This window comes from Populus nigra, chromosome 15, assembly GCF_951802175.1.
Source record: "Populus nigra chromosome 15, ddPopNigr1.1, whole genome shotgun sequence".
NCBI classification, from domain to species: Eukaryota; Viridiplantae; Streptophyta; class Magnoliopsida; order Malpighiales; family Salicaceae; genus Populus; species Populus nigra.
The window spans coordinates 4,149,197-4,164,572 of NC_084866.1; the positions used below are offsets into that span (position 1 = coordinate 4,149,197).

The following is a 15,376-nucleotide window of genomic DNA, read 5'->3' on the forward strand; positions in this document are numbered from 1 at the left end:
TGATTCTTATAAAAATATTCATCTGTATTTTGATAACGTTATTTATTGGTCCAAGTTACTTGTTTGCTTGATTAGAAAGAGCTTTTTAAAGGCACATAATGCAGACTATGACTTTTCAACTATGAAAGAAAAGGATTTATTAGGCTCAAAAAGTGTTTTCAAGGTTTTAGACTTAGGATCACTGTTAGTTATCTTTCTTGCAATCTTTTATTCATCGTGTTTCTTATATTTGCTTTTTTTTTTATTGCTTTGACGGGACATCCTTATTTGCTTTGATTTTTTTTCTTTTTGATTCCTAATTCAGGCATGCCCCTTAGCAATTGAGTTTTTTAGGCTTTCTTGCTTTTTAATTTTTAAATTTCTACTTGCCCTTCTAATATGGGGTGTGATCCTAGTCAGAGTTTTTTATATGAAAAAACTCATTTAGACTCAAATAGGGATCACAAGGATTGTACATATTGTTATACATATTTGTAGAACGTTAAAGGATAACAAAAAGGGTCTTTCATCATTTCAAGTGCAAGTGGTTAAAACTGATAATTTTTATTCTTTTTTAGTGTAATGGTTTGGGATTTGTAAGAATTGCATTTTAGAGTCTATGACCATCAAATTTACTACATGTTGTTATACATACATTGAAACGTGGCTCAAGAGACATGGTGTATAGGTAATTGCATATTTTCTACATTGAAACGTGGCTCAAGAGACATGGTGTATAGGTAATTGCATATTTTCTTCATTTCAAGTCTTTTGGTTCAAAACTGTTTGGTCACCTCATCATGGAAATTGCTTGAATGAATAATTTATTTGCCATTTTACATAAAAGATGCCTAAACATTGTTTTGAGCAAACATTAAATTATTTTTGAAATAAAAAAATCCAATTTCAAGATTATTTGGGCAAAACGTTTTTTTTTTTTACAAAAAAATGATTTGATCACACTGTTTTGAATCGAGCTATGATATTAGTTATAAGGGTCAATGAGTTTCAAAAAGGATAGGGATTCCCTCTTAACATTTTGCATGACACACTTTAAGATTCGATCATTTCTGCCATTATATTTATCCAATCATGGATAATAATAGATTGACAAATTATTACTTTTACAAAAACATCAATTATTTCATAACAACAATAAAACATATAAAAAAGACATTTTATTCAAAGACACAATCCCTTACAATACTGATAAATTTTTAAATGAATAACATAGATGTATTTGCAACGCTTAGGCATTCATCTTATGACATTCATGAGTTCTTTGGTTTACTTTATCAAAAACTAAATTGCACATTTTCACCCATCCTTTTATGGAATCAACTAATCAATTCACACATCATTAAGATCTTTTATACTTAGGTTATTTTGTTGAGCAGTTCCTAAACCTCTTATGATTATGTTATATTCACTATTTTTCTCTTTAAAAGACAGTCACCCATTTTAGATCATGTTGTTCACCTGCTTCTTAAATCCATAACAATGATCAATGCAATGACCTAAGGTTCCTTTATAATACTCACATTTGACTTTTTTGTTGTAATATTTAGGGAAAGGTGGTTGGATGAGCTCAAGGGGTCAAAGTGATATCAGACTTACATTCATAAGGTGTTGATAAATGTTAAGGAGAGGAATAAAAAAAGAAGGTTGTTCATAATGTTTCCTTTTATATTATAGGATGAAATTAATGATTGGGTGAAAATTTAATTATAATTTTTTTAAAACACACCTATGCATTATTAGGTGTAAGGTTTGACCTAAGCATGCGTGTAGAGAATTGAATTAGTTAGTTCAATTATATGAAATTTATGTTTCTTTGTGTTACCTAATAGGTTTGATGATTGAGAATAAAATTGATTTCATGAAAACTTGAATGAGAACCCATGTTCTACTTACTGTGGAGCTCGACTTAAGCTAATATATAAGGATGAGTTTGGTTGACTTGATTATTATAATGATTGGAATGACTTGTGTTAGACGAGATGTAAAATGGTTGAATTATTAGGAAATTGACATGGAAACTTAAGGAGATAATCCTTAAAGTTTCGACTAAAGAGAGAAAAATGGAAAAGGGATAAAATTGTACCTTATAGGTCCTCTGAAATTATTGTTAAATTGATAATTTTCACAATTAAAGTTTTTTTGAAGAAAACCTATGCTTTATTAGGTGTAAGGTTTAGCCTAAGCATGCATGTAGAGAATTGAATTAGTTAGTTCAATTATATGAAATTTGTGTTTGATTGTTTTACCTAATGGATTTGATGATTGAGAATGAAATTTGTGTTACCTAATGGGTTTGATGATTGAAGAAAACCTATGCTTTATTAGGTGTAAGGTTTAGCCTAAACATGCATGTAGAGAATTGAATTAGTGAGTTCAATTATATAAAATTTGTGTTTGATTGTGTTACCTAATGGGTTTGATGATTGAGAATGAAATTGATTTCATGAAAACTTAAATGAGAACCCATGTTCTACTTGGTGTGGAACTCGACTTAAGGTAGTACATGAGGATGAGTTTGGTTGACTTGATTATTATAATGATTGGGATAACTTGTGTTATATGAGATATAAAATGGTTGAATTATTAGGAAATTGACATGGAAACTTAAGGAAAGAATCCTTAAAGTTTCGGCTAGAGAGAGAGAGAGAGAGAGAGAGAAATGGAAAAAAAGGAATAAAATTGTACCTTATAGGTAATTTTCACAATTAAATCTATGAGAAAGGATTTGAATATAAAAAGTATGCATGTGTATGGAATTTTAAGAATTTTCCTTATTATTAGTTTTGAGAATAATGGTTGTATAAGAATTGAAATGAAATTTTAATGTTGGCTAAATTATTGATGATAATTGTATCCCTGGTTGTACAAGGAGATGATAGGGAGAAGATAACAGCATATGCACAAGCTCTAAGTAGGTGCATTGCACCCCTTTTTTTCTCCTGCTTAGAAGATTTCTTAAGTATTTAGAATTGCAAATTCTTAGAATGTGCATTTATTTTTAGGCTGTGTTGGTCAACGAAAAACAATTTCTGATCAACAAAAAACACTTTCCAGTCAAAGAAAAATTTGGCTTGATTTCCAGGAAAGTGTTTTCCTTTTATTTTGGGCAGAAAACACTTTTCGGAAGTTGTGAAAAATTTAAAAATGTCATATTATTTACTGATTATATCAAATTTGGTTCTCAAATTTTTGATTGCTAGATATTTTATTTGAAATAATTTATGAAATGTTAATTATTATTATTTTAATTTCTTCGTCTTTCAATTCTTTTATTTTTTAGATTTGATATCTATTTTTTTTTTTAGATAGTTTATGAAATTATATATTTTTTTCAATTTCATTCCCATTTAACCTTTTAATTTGTAAGATTTGTTCCTCATTATTTTAATAAACTTGAAAAAAAATAAAACATTAATAAGTTATTTTCCAGCTCATTTTTCATGACATAACCAAACACTGGAAAATGTTTTCCAACTTATTTTTCATTACACTACCAAACATTGAAAAATAATTCACTTTCCCGGAATTCACTTTAAAAAAAAAACTACTTTCCAGCAAATAAACAGGGCCTTAAAAAAGTTAATACCAAGGAATGATTGATTTGACTAACTATCCTGAGTGATGCTACTAGTATTAGGGTGATTTATTGTCAGGATATGTGATTGAATAGATGTCTTGAGTAGAGCTACTCAAATCAGCAAAACCGATGGTCGAGATGTTTAATTGACTAGTTGTTTTGAGTGGAGCTAGTAACATTTGAGTGACTGAATATGAAGATATGAAATTGACTAGCTGTTCTAAATAGGGCTAGCGGTGTCAATATCATTGACTATCAGGATATTTAATTTCACTAGCTATCTGGAGTGGAGCAAGTGATGTTAATGTGCATGACTTCTCGGATTATTAATGAATTATTTATGTGGAATCAAATAGTAGACAAGTAGAAAGGCATAGTGCAATTATGTTTAAAGTGTTGATTTTTTGTTAATGAAATAAAAATGAAGGTGCATATGTTTTGTTATGTCAATTGCTGAATTATATATTCATGTTGTGTAATAAATTGATTTTAGGTTTATCACTGACCCGAGAGGATCAATACATTTTTAATAGTGTTTTTTTTTGTTAGGTAATGATCATGCAAATATGATTATGCTGAATTTCCTTTTTGTAATATAATTTTTATGACTAACTTTTGTAATGCAAATTAAACTAGTATTATGATGTATGTAATTTAACTATTAAATTTCTTTTATCAGGTTTGAAATTTAACATAATATTTGTTCTTGTTTATTAAATTAATAATGTATGTAACTAATTCATCATGCTTCTTGTATTCTTAATTATGTTATTGATTGTGAAAAATTTTTAATGTGATTGATTATGGATTGTGAAATAAAGGGTTTTTAAAGGAATGGATAAAGTTATTCTTAGTTGGTGTTAGTCATGGGAAAGGTCCAAGATAATTGGACTATGAATTAAGTTTTGATTGTGTGTGGATTGTTGATGTCGATACTTGAAAATGTTTAATTTTAAAGGAGATTCTGTTGAAACTTAGATAGATTCTTCAATGATTCTAAAGGTGGTAACATGTAATCATGAATCATGGATTATGATATTAAAAAAAAATTTCCTCATGTTTTCAAAGATTCATGACCCGTGAGTTGTCTAAAATTTATTTTAAAAGTTAGGATTGTTACAATTATTATTGACAATCCATCACCAATATTTACATTTGTGTTTTGAAAAATATTTTATTATTTTTCTTTTTGTCTGTCTAGTGTATGTGCTCACTCATATCTGTTAAATTATTTTTCTCAATTATCAACTTCTACTTTTATTTTATAGGGTTGCTTTTTCAATTTTCTTTCTTACAATCACATAAAAAACTTATATATTTTCTTTATTGCAAGTTGAGTGATTTCAAACTAATATATGTGTTCATTTGTCGATAATATCTCTATCCTTACTTTTGCATAGAAAACTTGGAATTCTTCTCTCTATTTGCATATATTTTTGCTTAAAACTTTTGTATTACACCTTATTACTTTACTTGGGTGATTATTGTTAATCTTATTTTGCTTTGTAGTTTCTTTCACCCTTGTAACATACACAATGTAATTTTTTTTTTGCTTGTGTCTTATGAATGCATCCTATCACTTTTTTTTCCTCTCAATATCATAGCTTATTTAATTCACTTAGAGTGTGTTTTGTATTGCAATAACGATTGCTTTTCAAAGTGTTTTTCATTTGGAAATACATCAAGCTATCATTTATTTTTAATTTTTTAAAATTTATTTTTGACATTAGCATATCAAAACGATCCAAAAACATTAAAATAAAAATAATTTTAACAAATAATTTGTTTTAGATTTAAAAAAAATGATGTTTTGGTCGCAATGCTAAACACACTCTTATACCCTGTTTGGGAGTGTGATTTACAAAAAAAAAAAAATTATTTTTTTTTATTTAAAATTAATTTTTTTTTATATTTTCAAATTATTTTATTTTGATATATTAATATAAAAAATAATTATTTTTAATATATTTCTAAATATATTACACTTTAAAAACCAATCAGACCGCATTTATAAACATATTCACTTAAAGATAGCCCGCGGCTTATCGCTAGCATCCTATACAGTTTATCCTAAAACGAAAGGCTTGTCGTCTACACTTTAGTCCATGGTTGCTTTTTCTCACAACAAAAGACATGTCATATTGTGAACTCTGAAAAACACGTTAAAATTTCTTTAATGTCTTAACACATGTTTTCAATTCTGTCACCCGCCGCCACCGGCAAGAAAGATACAATCATCGAGCGTGTCAAAACACTATTCGTCCACGTTTACCAATTTAATGTTCTCCTCTTCCTCTCGATCACATCCAATCCATTGACGATCATCAAATCCAGCTCTCTCTCTCTCTCTCTCATGCCTTCTCCGAGGTTTCTCTCTCTAAAACTTTGATTTCTATCAAAATGATTAACAATTTACTTCTCGTGGTCTCTCCGAAACCGAAGCTCTGCTTCGCTCGAACTTCAAAAATCAACTTCGACAGCGTTCACTTCAATGCTAACCTCTCTAAACGCCGCCGTTTGGCTCTCCGGCCTCGTGTGTTCCCTAAGTTCACCCTCTCAAGTTCTCTCCAAACCGAAACTGACCTTGAAAACGCTGCGTTTCAAGCTCCGAATAACAACAATTCGCCGATTCTCCTTGATGTGACCGGAATGATGTGCGGCGCGTGTGTTTCGCGCGTCAAATCGATACTCTCCGCAGACGAGAGAGTTGAGTCCGCCGTGGTCAACATGTTGACCGAAACGGCGGCGGTGAAGCTGAAACCGGAGGCGTTGTTGGAGGGAGAAGTGTCGGCGAGTATTGGCGAGAGTTTGGCGAAGAGATTGAGCGAGTGTGGATTTGAAGCGAAGAAGAGGGTATCGGGAAATGGAGTGGCAGAGAATGTAAAAAAGTGGAAAGATATGGTTAAAAAGAAAGAGGAGCTGATCGTTAAGAGTAGGAATCGGGTGGTTTTTGCTTGGACATTGGTTGCTTTGTGTTGTGGATCTCATGCCTCTCATATCTTGCACTCTCTTGGGATTCACGTTGGTCATGGTAATTATCACGCGCATGTAATGTAATGCACACACGGTAACCCAATGCAATGCATCAGTCATTTCAATCATAATAACCGACTGATGCTACTAAATTTTCAAGATGTTAAGTGAAGATGATGACAGTTGAAAATTGTTGTTGACTTGCTTGCTAATATGTGGTTTTTGGAGTAGGTTCGGTCTTGGAGGTGCTGCATAATTCGTATGTGAAGGGAGGATTAGCTTTGGGATCTCTCTTGGGACCAGGAAGAGGTAATTAGATGCACTGGCACTATTTTTTTTTTTTTATATATATATATACATCAACCTTGTTAGTTTTATATCATCTGCATATGAATCACCAACACTTCATTTAATCATGCATATTCTCTGCGGGACCAATCGAGCAATAAATTAAAGTTTCCTTCTTTATGAAATATGGATCACCACGTAATATTCTTGCTAACTGACTATTGTATTACTGCTTTCAAATTTATCTGTCTTGATGTTTTTCTCCGATGTGAATACTGACAAAGGGTAATCAACACCCAAATGTACATACTAGCAATCACAGCTCAGACAATTTTTTTTGTTGATTTTTGACTTGAGAGAATCTTTTGCAGACTTGCTTGTTGATGGTCTAAGGGCATTCAAGAAGGGATCACCGAATATGAATTCTCTTGTGGGATTTGGATCCATTGCTGCATTTATCATCAGTGCGGTGAGACCCTTAGTCAATACTGTGATTTTCGTTTCACTCACGATCATTTTGCTAAGTTTTTTGCCTCTAATTGTGCTCTCTTGTAGATCTCGCTTCTCAACCCTGCGCTCGAATGGGATGCATCTTTCTTTGATGAACCGGTGACTTGCTTGCTTTTAGTATTTGCACTTTTTCTTTCATGTTTCTTGATTTAATGACAAATTTATTGATCTTCCAAGCTGAGTGTGACATAATACTTAAATTACTCCTTGGTCCTTTTGAGACCTCTCAAACGCTGTCACCCATCTTACCACAATAATAGGTTTTTTTTACATGTATCAGCTACCAGTTTTGTGTTTATTAAAGCCAGAAAATAGCTTTTACTTTATGTCCCAGGAACAAGTTTCTTATGGACGGCTCATGCCTTTTAGTGTGCAGGTCATGCTTCTTGGTTTTGTGCTTCTAGGACGTTCTCTTGAAGAAAAGGCGAGGATCAGGGCATCTAGTGATATGAATGAACTTCTTGTAAGTAGTAATCACTTTTATATCTATTATTGCAAGAAGCAACTGGGATGCTTACTTGATTCCCTTGTCAAATCCAATTCTTGTTCATCCTGTTGAATTGTTTATATGATGGATGTTTGTTGTAAACATAAACACTTTCATTTCTACAGCTGAGACAATCTTGTTCCTCTTTCCTTCTGTTCTTTCTGTGGTATTTGACCTTTGTTGCATTCAGTTTGTTTGCTTTCATAGGTGAATAGAACTGGTATTAGCCAATTCATGGAAATTTGAGTGAACACTTTACAGCAGAACGCTTCATTAGTTTCTCAAACAATGTGATGTTTCATATATTTCCATTCTACTCATTGTTGTAATATCTCAGAGTATTCATTTTAGAGCGATCACTGTTGCCAATGTGAAGTCAGCAAAGGCAATATTCATTTTTCAACATATGAGAGACCATTGCTTGTTGTGAGGAGCAAGCTTGTCTAACCTTGGATGACGGTGATTTGTTTTTCAAACAAGCAGACAGTGGTTAAGTTTCATCATGTTGGGATTATTAATTCATGGCTTGCTGCCTTACATTGGTTGTCTGTTGTTTTGTTCTTGAGTTACCAAAATAAGCCACTGATAGACTTTATTGTTAACTGCAAGATGTATGAATTTTATTGTTGAACTGTATGAAGTAAACTTTAATTATATGGTGAACATTTAATAATCACCTGCGTGATTTCATTGATCTGGGTGTTTTTGCAGGCACTCATGTCCACTCAGTCACGACTTGTAATTACTCCATCGGATAGCAATTCCCCTTCGGAAAATGTTCTTTGTTCTGATGCTATTTGCACTGAAGTCCCCACTGATGATGTCCGAGTTGGAGACACATTGTTAGTTCTACCTGGAGAAACTATTCCTGTAGATGTAAGCATTAGATCAAATTACTCATGGTCTTAAAATTTATATGTTGATTTTCTTTTCTCACATTGTTGTGCTTAATTTATATACCATAACTTTTTGTCTCATTGAGCCAAGTCACTTATTTTATATGCAGTTTTTGAATGCATTACTTGTTTTCAACACTATTAAATATGCCATAAATTTTTCACAGATTTTGATTTTTGTCACAAGCACCCATCTTTATAAATTGTGAAGAATTGATCCTAACTTATGCTTCAATGACATAACGAGTATATCTTTAATTGCATTGCTTTGTACCTCTATATTCATGAAATGTTACAAACTGTGTTTTATAGACTTTCAATGGTATAAATGTTGTGTGTTCAGATGTTCAACAGCCTTATCAATCTACCTAACAATGAGGTTTTAATGGGTTCATATAAAATTCCATAGAGAAACTTTAAAACTGAAAGGAACTTGCTGATGATTTGACAATAAGACGCCAGTATTTCAATTTGCAATTTCATTTGAATCTCAGTAGCACACATGTTTGATTCAGCTGGAATTAATTTTCCCAATACAGGGGAGAGTTCTTGCAGGAAGAAGTGTTGTGGACGAATCCATGCTTACTGGGGAATCACTGCCTGTATTTAAGGAAGAAGGGCTCAAAGTCTCAGCTGGAACAATAAACTGGGTATGATTATATTTTTGAATTGCAAGGGAGAATGTGTATGTGCCATAACTAACTCATATCTGCTTATATTTGTGAACTAAGTGGCATTTTTGTACTGATGCATTTATTACCTTCAGATGAGGTTATCACAATAAAGATACAGTGGCGCACCAAAGATATCTTTTTCCTTCTTTTAATGAGCCTCAAAATTTTGTCCTTTTGAACATGGAATAGAAAATCCTGTTAATGTTGCTTTTTTTGCAGGTCTTTCTTTTTATGTTCTGTTATTGCATTGTTGACAACCAGCATTTCTTAAAAAATGTTTCAGGATGGTCCTTTAAGGGTAGAGGCATTGTCTACTGGCTCCAACTCAACAATATCTAGGATCATTCGTATGGTTAGTTAATTGTTTTCTTTTTTTCATTTGTCTCATTTTTTTAACAAGTATAAAAGCATCTAATACAGAGGGGATAAACAGATTTGGCTTTTATTTTTTTCACTTCATAGTAACTCAATGTGTGACCCTAAATAAATTTACGTCTTGAAAACTTGAAAATAAGCTGCTTATTTTGCTGACTGAGTGCAGATGCAGGTATCAGCAATATACATAGAAAGGAAATAAGCAAACTTTTGTAGGTGTAGAAAAATAAGTAGCCTTTTTTCTACATAGTTATGCTTTGAGTATGCTATAAAGTGATTTCTGGTTAATAATTGAGTTCAATTCTTGAGTCTTTTAGCCCAAAAACTTAAAAGGGAGTGGATCCATGAAGCCAACCCCAACTAGTTTGGTATTAAGGGTGGACTTAAATTGAGTTGGTTACTTGACTATAATGCAAAGTACAGCGAGAAAGTAGTTCTGTATTATTTAGTCTTGATCACGCTTCTTAAACATAAAACCATAGGGAATATTTAGAAATGATAATGGCATGCGGTAAATATTAAAATGATTATCAAGAGTATTGTTGCATTAACTTGCTATGTTTGCTTGAGCAGCATGAAAACAATGCTAGAGCTTCATTGACTTACAAAAGTTTACCTCTAGATGAATAGTTCTCACTGCCTTATAGTATTTGGGAATTAGAACTTGACAGCTTGAAAAGCTTCAAATATCTTTACAATTGTTAAAGCTTTATGGTGTAATTTCAGGTTGAGGATGCTCAAGGCAGCGAAGCCCCTATACAAAGGCTTGCAGACTCAATAGCTGGACCTTTTGTTTATAGTGTAATGACTGTATCTGCAGCAACTTTTGCCTTTTGGTAGGGTTTGTTTCCTAGCGTTTATATCACATGACTTCAATGTCAACTTTTTAGAATCTAGGATGAAACATGGTTAATGATAGTGATGATATTGATTTACTGAACTCAACAATGGCATAACAGAGGCATTTTATTTGTTGGGTGCCTTTTTTAACTGGCTAAGAGACCTTGTTCCCTTTATTTAGGCCACTCAAATCCATATTTTAGTTTTCTGCATTTGCTAGATTACTAAATTTGAATTACTTGCTTTATTAATTTCCATTCATCTGTGCTAGCCTTCACTTGTAGAAATTTCATCTTTCATGCTGACAGTAGAGGTAAGTGGTTTCAGTCAGTCATGAACTTATGACTTGATTTGAATTTTTGTTAGCTTGTTGTTGGTTGAATAGTATCATTTATTTCTCACCAAAGCATTGGTTTCAGTCGTAGTTGCAAAGTTACAGTTTTATCCTTCTTGCTTCTCACACTCTGTTATGTGCATGTCCAGGTATTACATTGGTTCACATGTTTTCCCTGATGTTTTGCTCAATGATATTGCTGGACCAGATGGAGATCCTTTGCTGTTGAGCTTGAAACTTTCTGTGGATGTCTTGGTGAGTGGACTTGTCTCCTACTGGCTATTGATGTATTCTCCAACCTAACCATGAAGAACTATTTAACTGAGCTTGAAGCTGTATATGCAATTTCTTTATGATTATAGATTGTAACTTTAAGTTTCATTCCAGGTAGTTTCCTGCCCATGTGCACTGGGACTCGCCACACCAACTGCAATCCTAGTTGGAACATCGCTTGGTATGGTGTCTAATTTGTCAGTTGTTTCTTTCAAGTTTAATACCCTGTATACAAAGTATAAGTCAAAGTCACTTCTAATGTAGTGGTATTTAGTACTTACCATTATGAGATTGTAGTTTCTTCATTTAACAATAACAGCCTACACATAAAAGCTGGTTTGTCCAGCTCTTTTTGCCCCCTTTTTTATGTTTCTTTAATAATGATTGACATAAAAAAAAAAAGAGGCAAATGCCCCACGTTAAGCACAAGTTCCTGGACCTTCCAAATATGTTTGAATTTGAGTTCAAAGATATTGAACTCATTTTTGGGCATCTGAACAGAAGCAAAGTCTCATATCTTGTTCTTAATGGTTACTATTCTTTTTAGAAACGCTAAGTTCCTTTTCTTTTGATAACATAAGGAGCAAAGCAAGGACTTCTAATAAGAGGAGGAGATGTATTGGAACGCTTAGCAAGCATTAGTTATGTTGCTCTTGATAAGGTTTGTTCTACATTCAATAGAACTACACTCTCTTACTCTCTCTCAACAGATGCACTGCACACTTGTGTGAATTGAGATTGACTTATGAAATAACTCATGAATTAATTAATGCATTTGACTCCCATCATTGAGAACTTTAACACTCCATTCTTGCTCATTTTCCAATTTTCAGACAGGAACCCTCACTGAAGGAAAGCCTGCTGTTTCTGCTGTGGCCTCAATCTCTTACGAAGAATCAGAAATTCTTCAAATGGCATTTGCTGTAGAGAGAACAGCATTGCATCCAATTGCAAAAGCTATTGTAAACAAAGCAGAATCATTAAAATTGACTATCCCGGTAACAAGAGGGCAATTGACGGAACCAGGTTTTGGAACCTTAGCTGAAGTAGATGGACGTTTGGTTGCAGTAGGTTCCTTGGATTGGGTTAACGAAAGATTCCAGAGAAGAACAAAACTGTCTGATCTAAAGGATCTGGAAACTAAAGTGATGTATCAGTCCTCAGAAGGGATGCCATCATCAAACTATTCGAAAACAGTTGTCTATGTTGGACGAGAAGGGGAAGGCATCATTGGTGCTATTGCAATATCTGACTGTTTGCGCCATGATGCTGAATCTACTATAAGTAGGTAAATTTTCATTCCCAGCTGATAATTCTGAGTGAATTTTGTTGTAAGTTGTTATTGAAGGTTTCTTCTTCTTTAACATGCATACCATGATTCAGATTTTGTAAATACAAGTTCCAATTGATTTTTCCCTTCCATGACTTGTAGACTTGTTCTTAGCATCTCCCACTGGGATTAGTGAAATGGTTTTCATTATTTTCCTGTTTGGTAAATGCTTTGTATTCTAAAATCCAAACAGAAGTGTTGCTTTGAACTCCTTAAGATAATCATAGTGTTGCTCAAAGTACCTGATGTTTTCCTTTTGCCTCTGTAAATGGTCAGTCCATGACAATATTGGCCAACCACTAAAGAAAATATAGAATATTCCCTGGCTTTTGAATCATGATAGGAGCCTAGATAATTTGCAGAGGATTTGTACTCCTAATTATTAGGAGCTGTTGGCAGAACCTGGATGATAAAAACAAGCTGTGTGAAATTTATGCTGTCATTGACCGAAAAATCATGTAATTCTTTAAGTCAATTTATTATCCTTGCATTCTCTTCTACTTGCTATCTAAGCACATTATTTGCTGCTTTGTTTTGCTCTGATTGGTAGGCTCCAGCAGAAGGGTATCAACACAGTCCTCTTATCGGGAGACAGGGAAGAGGCAGTTGCAACCATAGCAAACAGAGTTGGTATAGAAAGTGAATTTATCAATGCATCCTTGACTCCACAGAAAAAATCTGAAGTAATATCAAGTCTTCAAGCAGCAGGGCATCGTGTTGCAATGGTAATCTTTATCTATCTATTTATGTCATCTCTAGTTCCTTCAGAATTTTATTTTAACCTGGACCAAACAATATATCAATAATCATCTCATCTGGGGTAAGAATCCATTCATTCTCTTCTGTGAAATATTTGACTAAAGAATTGTTGTTGCATCTCATTGTTTCTTTTCGGTGAATTGTAACCGTGAAAATCTCCATGCATTTAATTCTAAACTCTATGAATGCTACAAATATAGTTCTGCAGTAAATTTTTGAATTTTTGTTGTCCAACCATCCTGTGAGCATGAGATTAGAGTTGTAAAACATGAAGCCTGTTAACACATTGAATTTAAGATGATGACTTTGGTGGTGGACATCATACGCAGCTGACACTTAGCTTTTTGAAGGTAGGTGATGGAATAAATGATGCACCTTCTTTGGCTCTTGCTGATGTTGGAATTGCCATCCAGAATGAAGCTCAAGAAAATGCTGCATCTGATGTCGCATCCATTATACTTCTTGGCAACAGACTTGCACAAGTATGTTTCCCTTCTCTGATAGATTTCTTTGATGAATCTTTTTTTTTTTTTTAAGAGATAATGATGAATTCCCAAGTTTCATTTTCCCTGTGTATTCCAATTCATATGCGCATAGGAATAATTTGTTACAATTGAGTATTAGAATCATAGTCACCTTTATCATCTAATCTTTATTTTTAGTTGCAAGGGAGAGATTCGAACCTGAGAGGGGCACTTAATAATTTAATTCGTTATGAATGGGATTGAATTTTGAGAAGGTCTATGTAAACCTTGTCCAACAGTTAGAAATGAGTTTGTTTTTCTGGATATTGAAAGGAAAAAAAAATGAGATTGTTTTTTTCAGGCATGAAATTTGAACCCATTGACGATACAAATGGGATTTTCAACCACAGCAAACAGTGAGTAGAGTTAAGATGAGGATGAATGGTTCTGATATGTGTCATGACAGGTTGTAGATGCCCTGGATCTTTCACGAGCAACAATGGCCAAAGTGTACCAGAATTTATCATGGGCAATAGCGTATAATGTTGTTGCTATTCCTATTGCGGCCGGAGTACTGCTTCCCCAATACGATTTCGCCATGACTCCTTCACTTTCAGGTGAGTAAATTCACACCTCTCTTCCCGCAATTGAAAAAATCCTTGGACTGAATAAAAACGAAGGCCATGCCATTAACGTGTCATAATTTGAGCAAACAATCATTGCTTATGGATCCTCTTGTCCTAGAAAATTTTCTTTCCGCGTTTACACAGAGCTACCGTTGATGTTTGATTTGACAGGTGGACTGATGGCCTTGAGCTCGATATTTGTTGTCTCCAACTCATTGCTTCTACAGCTCCATAGATCTGAAACTGGGAGGAACAGATAGAGAAGTACGTGAGTTACAGATATGCCTCAGTCTCAACTTCTTTATGGATTTGCTTGAATAAAAATTAAGAAATGCCTGCCATTGTATCTGTGTCAAGTCTGCAGTGTAAGCATGGAGTATTTATTCTGCACTCTATTTGTCTTTTATTTCTTTGACATCGCGCAAGTAGAACAATAACTTTATGAGATGAAATGGTTGAGGCTTTGCTTCTAATGGTTGCATGCAACCATAAATTTGTCGCACATGTTCTTGATAAAAATAAAATAAAGTTAAGCAAGCCTGATTTTACTGCACTTCACTTGATAAAAATTGGTCATGAAAGAAAAATACAGGGACCTCCCTCCAACACATGCATCTCCATTATACACTGAAGAATTGCTGCTGCTTCTTCTTCTTCTTTCTTTCTTTTTTAAAAAATAAAAAATAAAAAATATTAATTTAATATATTTTTAAGTAAAAAATATTTTAAAAAGTAATCATTATTATATATTTAAATGCTAAAAAAATAAAAAATCGTGGGGGACCTGACCTACTACCTATTAGTAGCTTTCATACGAGACATCATTGGAAATTCAGTGCTCACTAGCGCCGAGCTAGCAGAAAAACAAAGCAATTTTGAACAATTTCCATGCAAAGCTACGAGTTTGGAAAACGAATGAATGTACAAAATGAAATGGCTACTCCCTAACTAACCTCTAAACCCTTACTAA

At 33.3% G+C, this 15,376-nt stretch overlaps 1 protein-coding gene across 1 annotated transcript; it reads left to right on the forward strand.

Annotated features, from left to right (window-relative positions):
• The first annotated feature begins 5,774 nt into the window (after positions 1-5,774).
• LOC133674402 (copper-transporting ATPase PAA2, chloroplastic-like) lies at positions 5,775-14,943 on the forward strand. Its single transcript, XM_062095487.1, has 17 exons — positions 5,775-6,608; positions 6,782-6,859; positions 7,210-7,307; positions 7,394-7,447; positions 7,725-7,811; positions 8,547-8,711; positions 9,271-9,381; positions 9,689-9,757; positions 10,507-10,616; positions 11,104-11,209; positions 11,342-11,408; positions 11,809-11,888; positions 12,061-12,515; positions 13,108-13,282; positions 13,667-13,798; positions 14,247-14,397; positions 14,578-14,943. The coding sequence occupies exons 1-17, from the start codon at positions 5,978-5,980 to the stop codon at positions 14,664-14,666; spliced, it is 2,658 nt and encodes an 885-aa protein (XP_061951471.1). The 5' UTR covers positions 5,775-5,977; the 3' UTR covers positions 14,667-14,943.
• Positions 14,944-15,376: the final 433 nt, after the last annotated feature.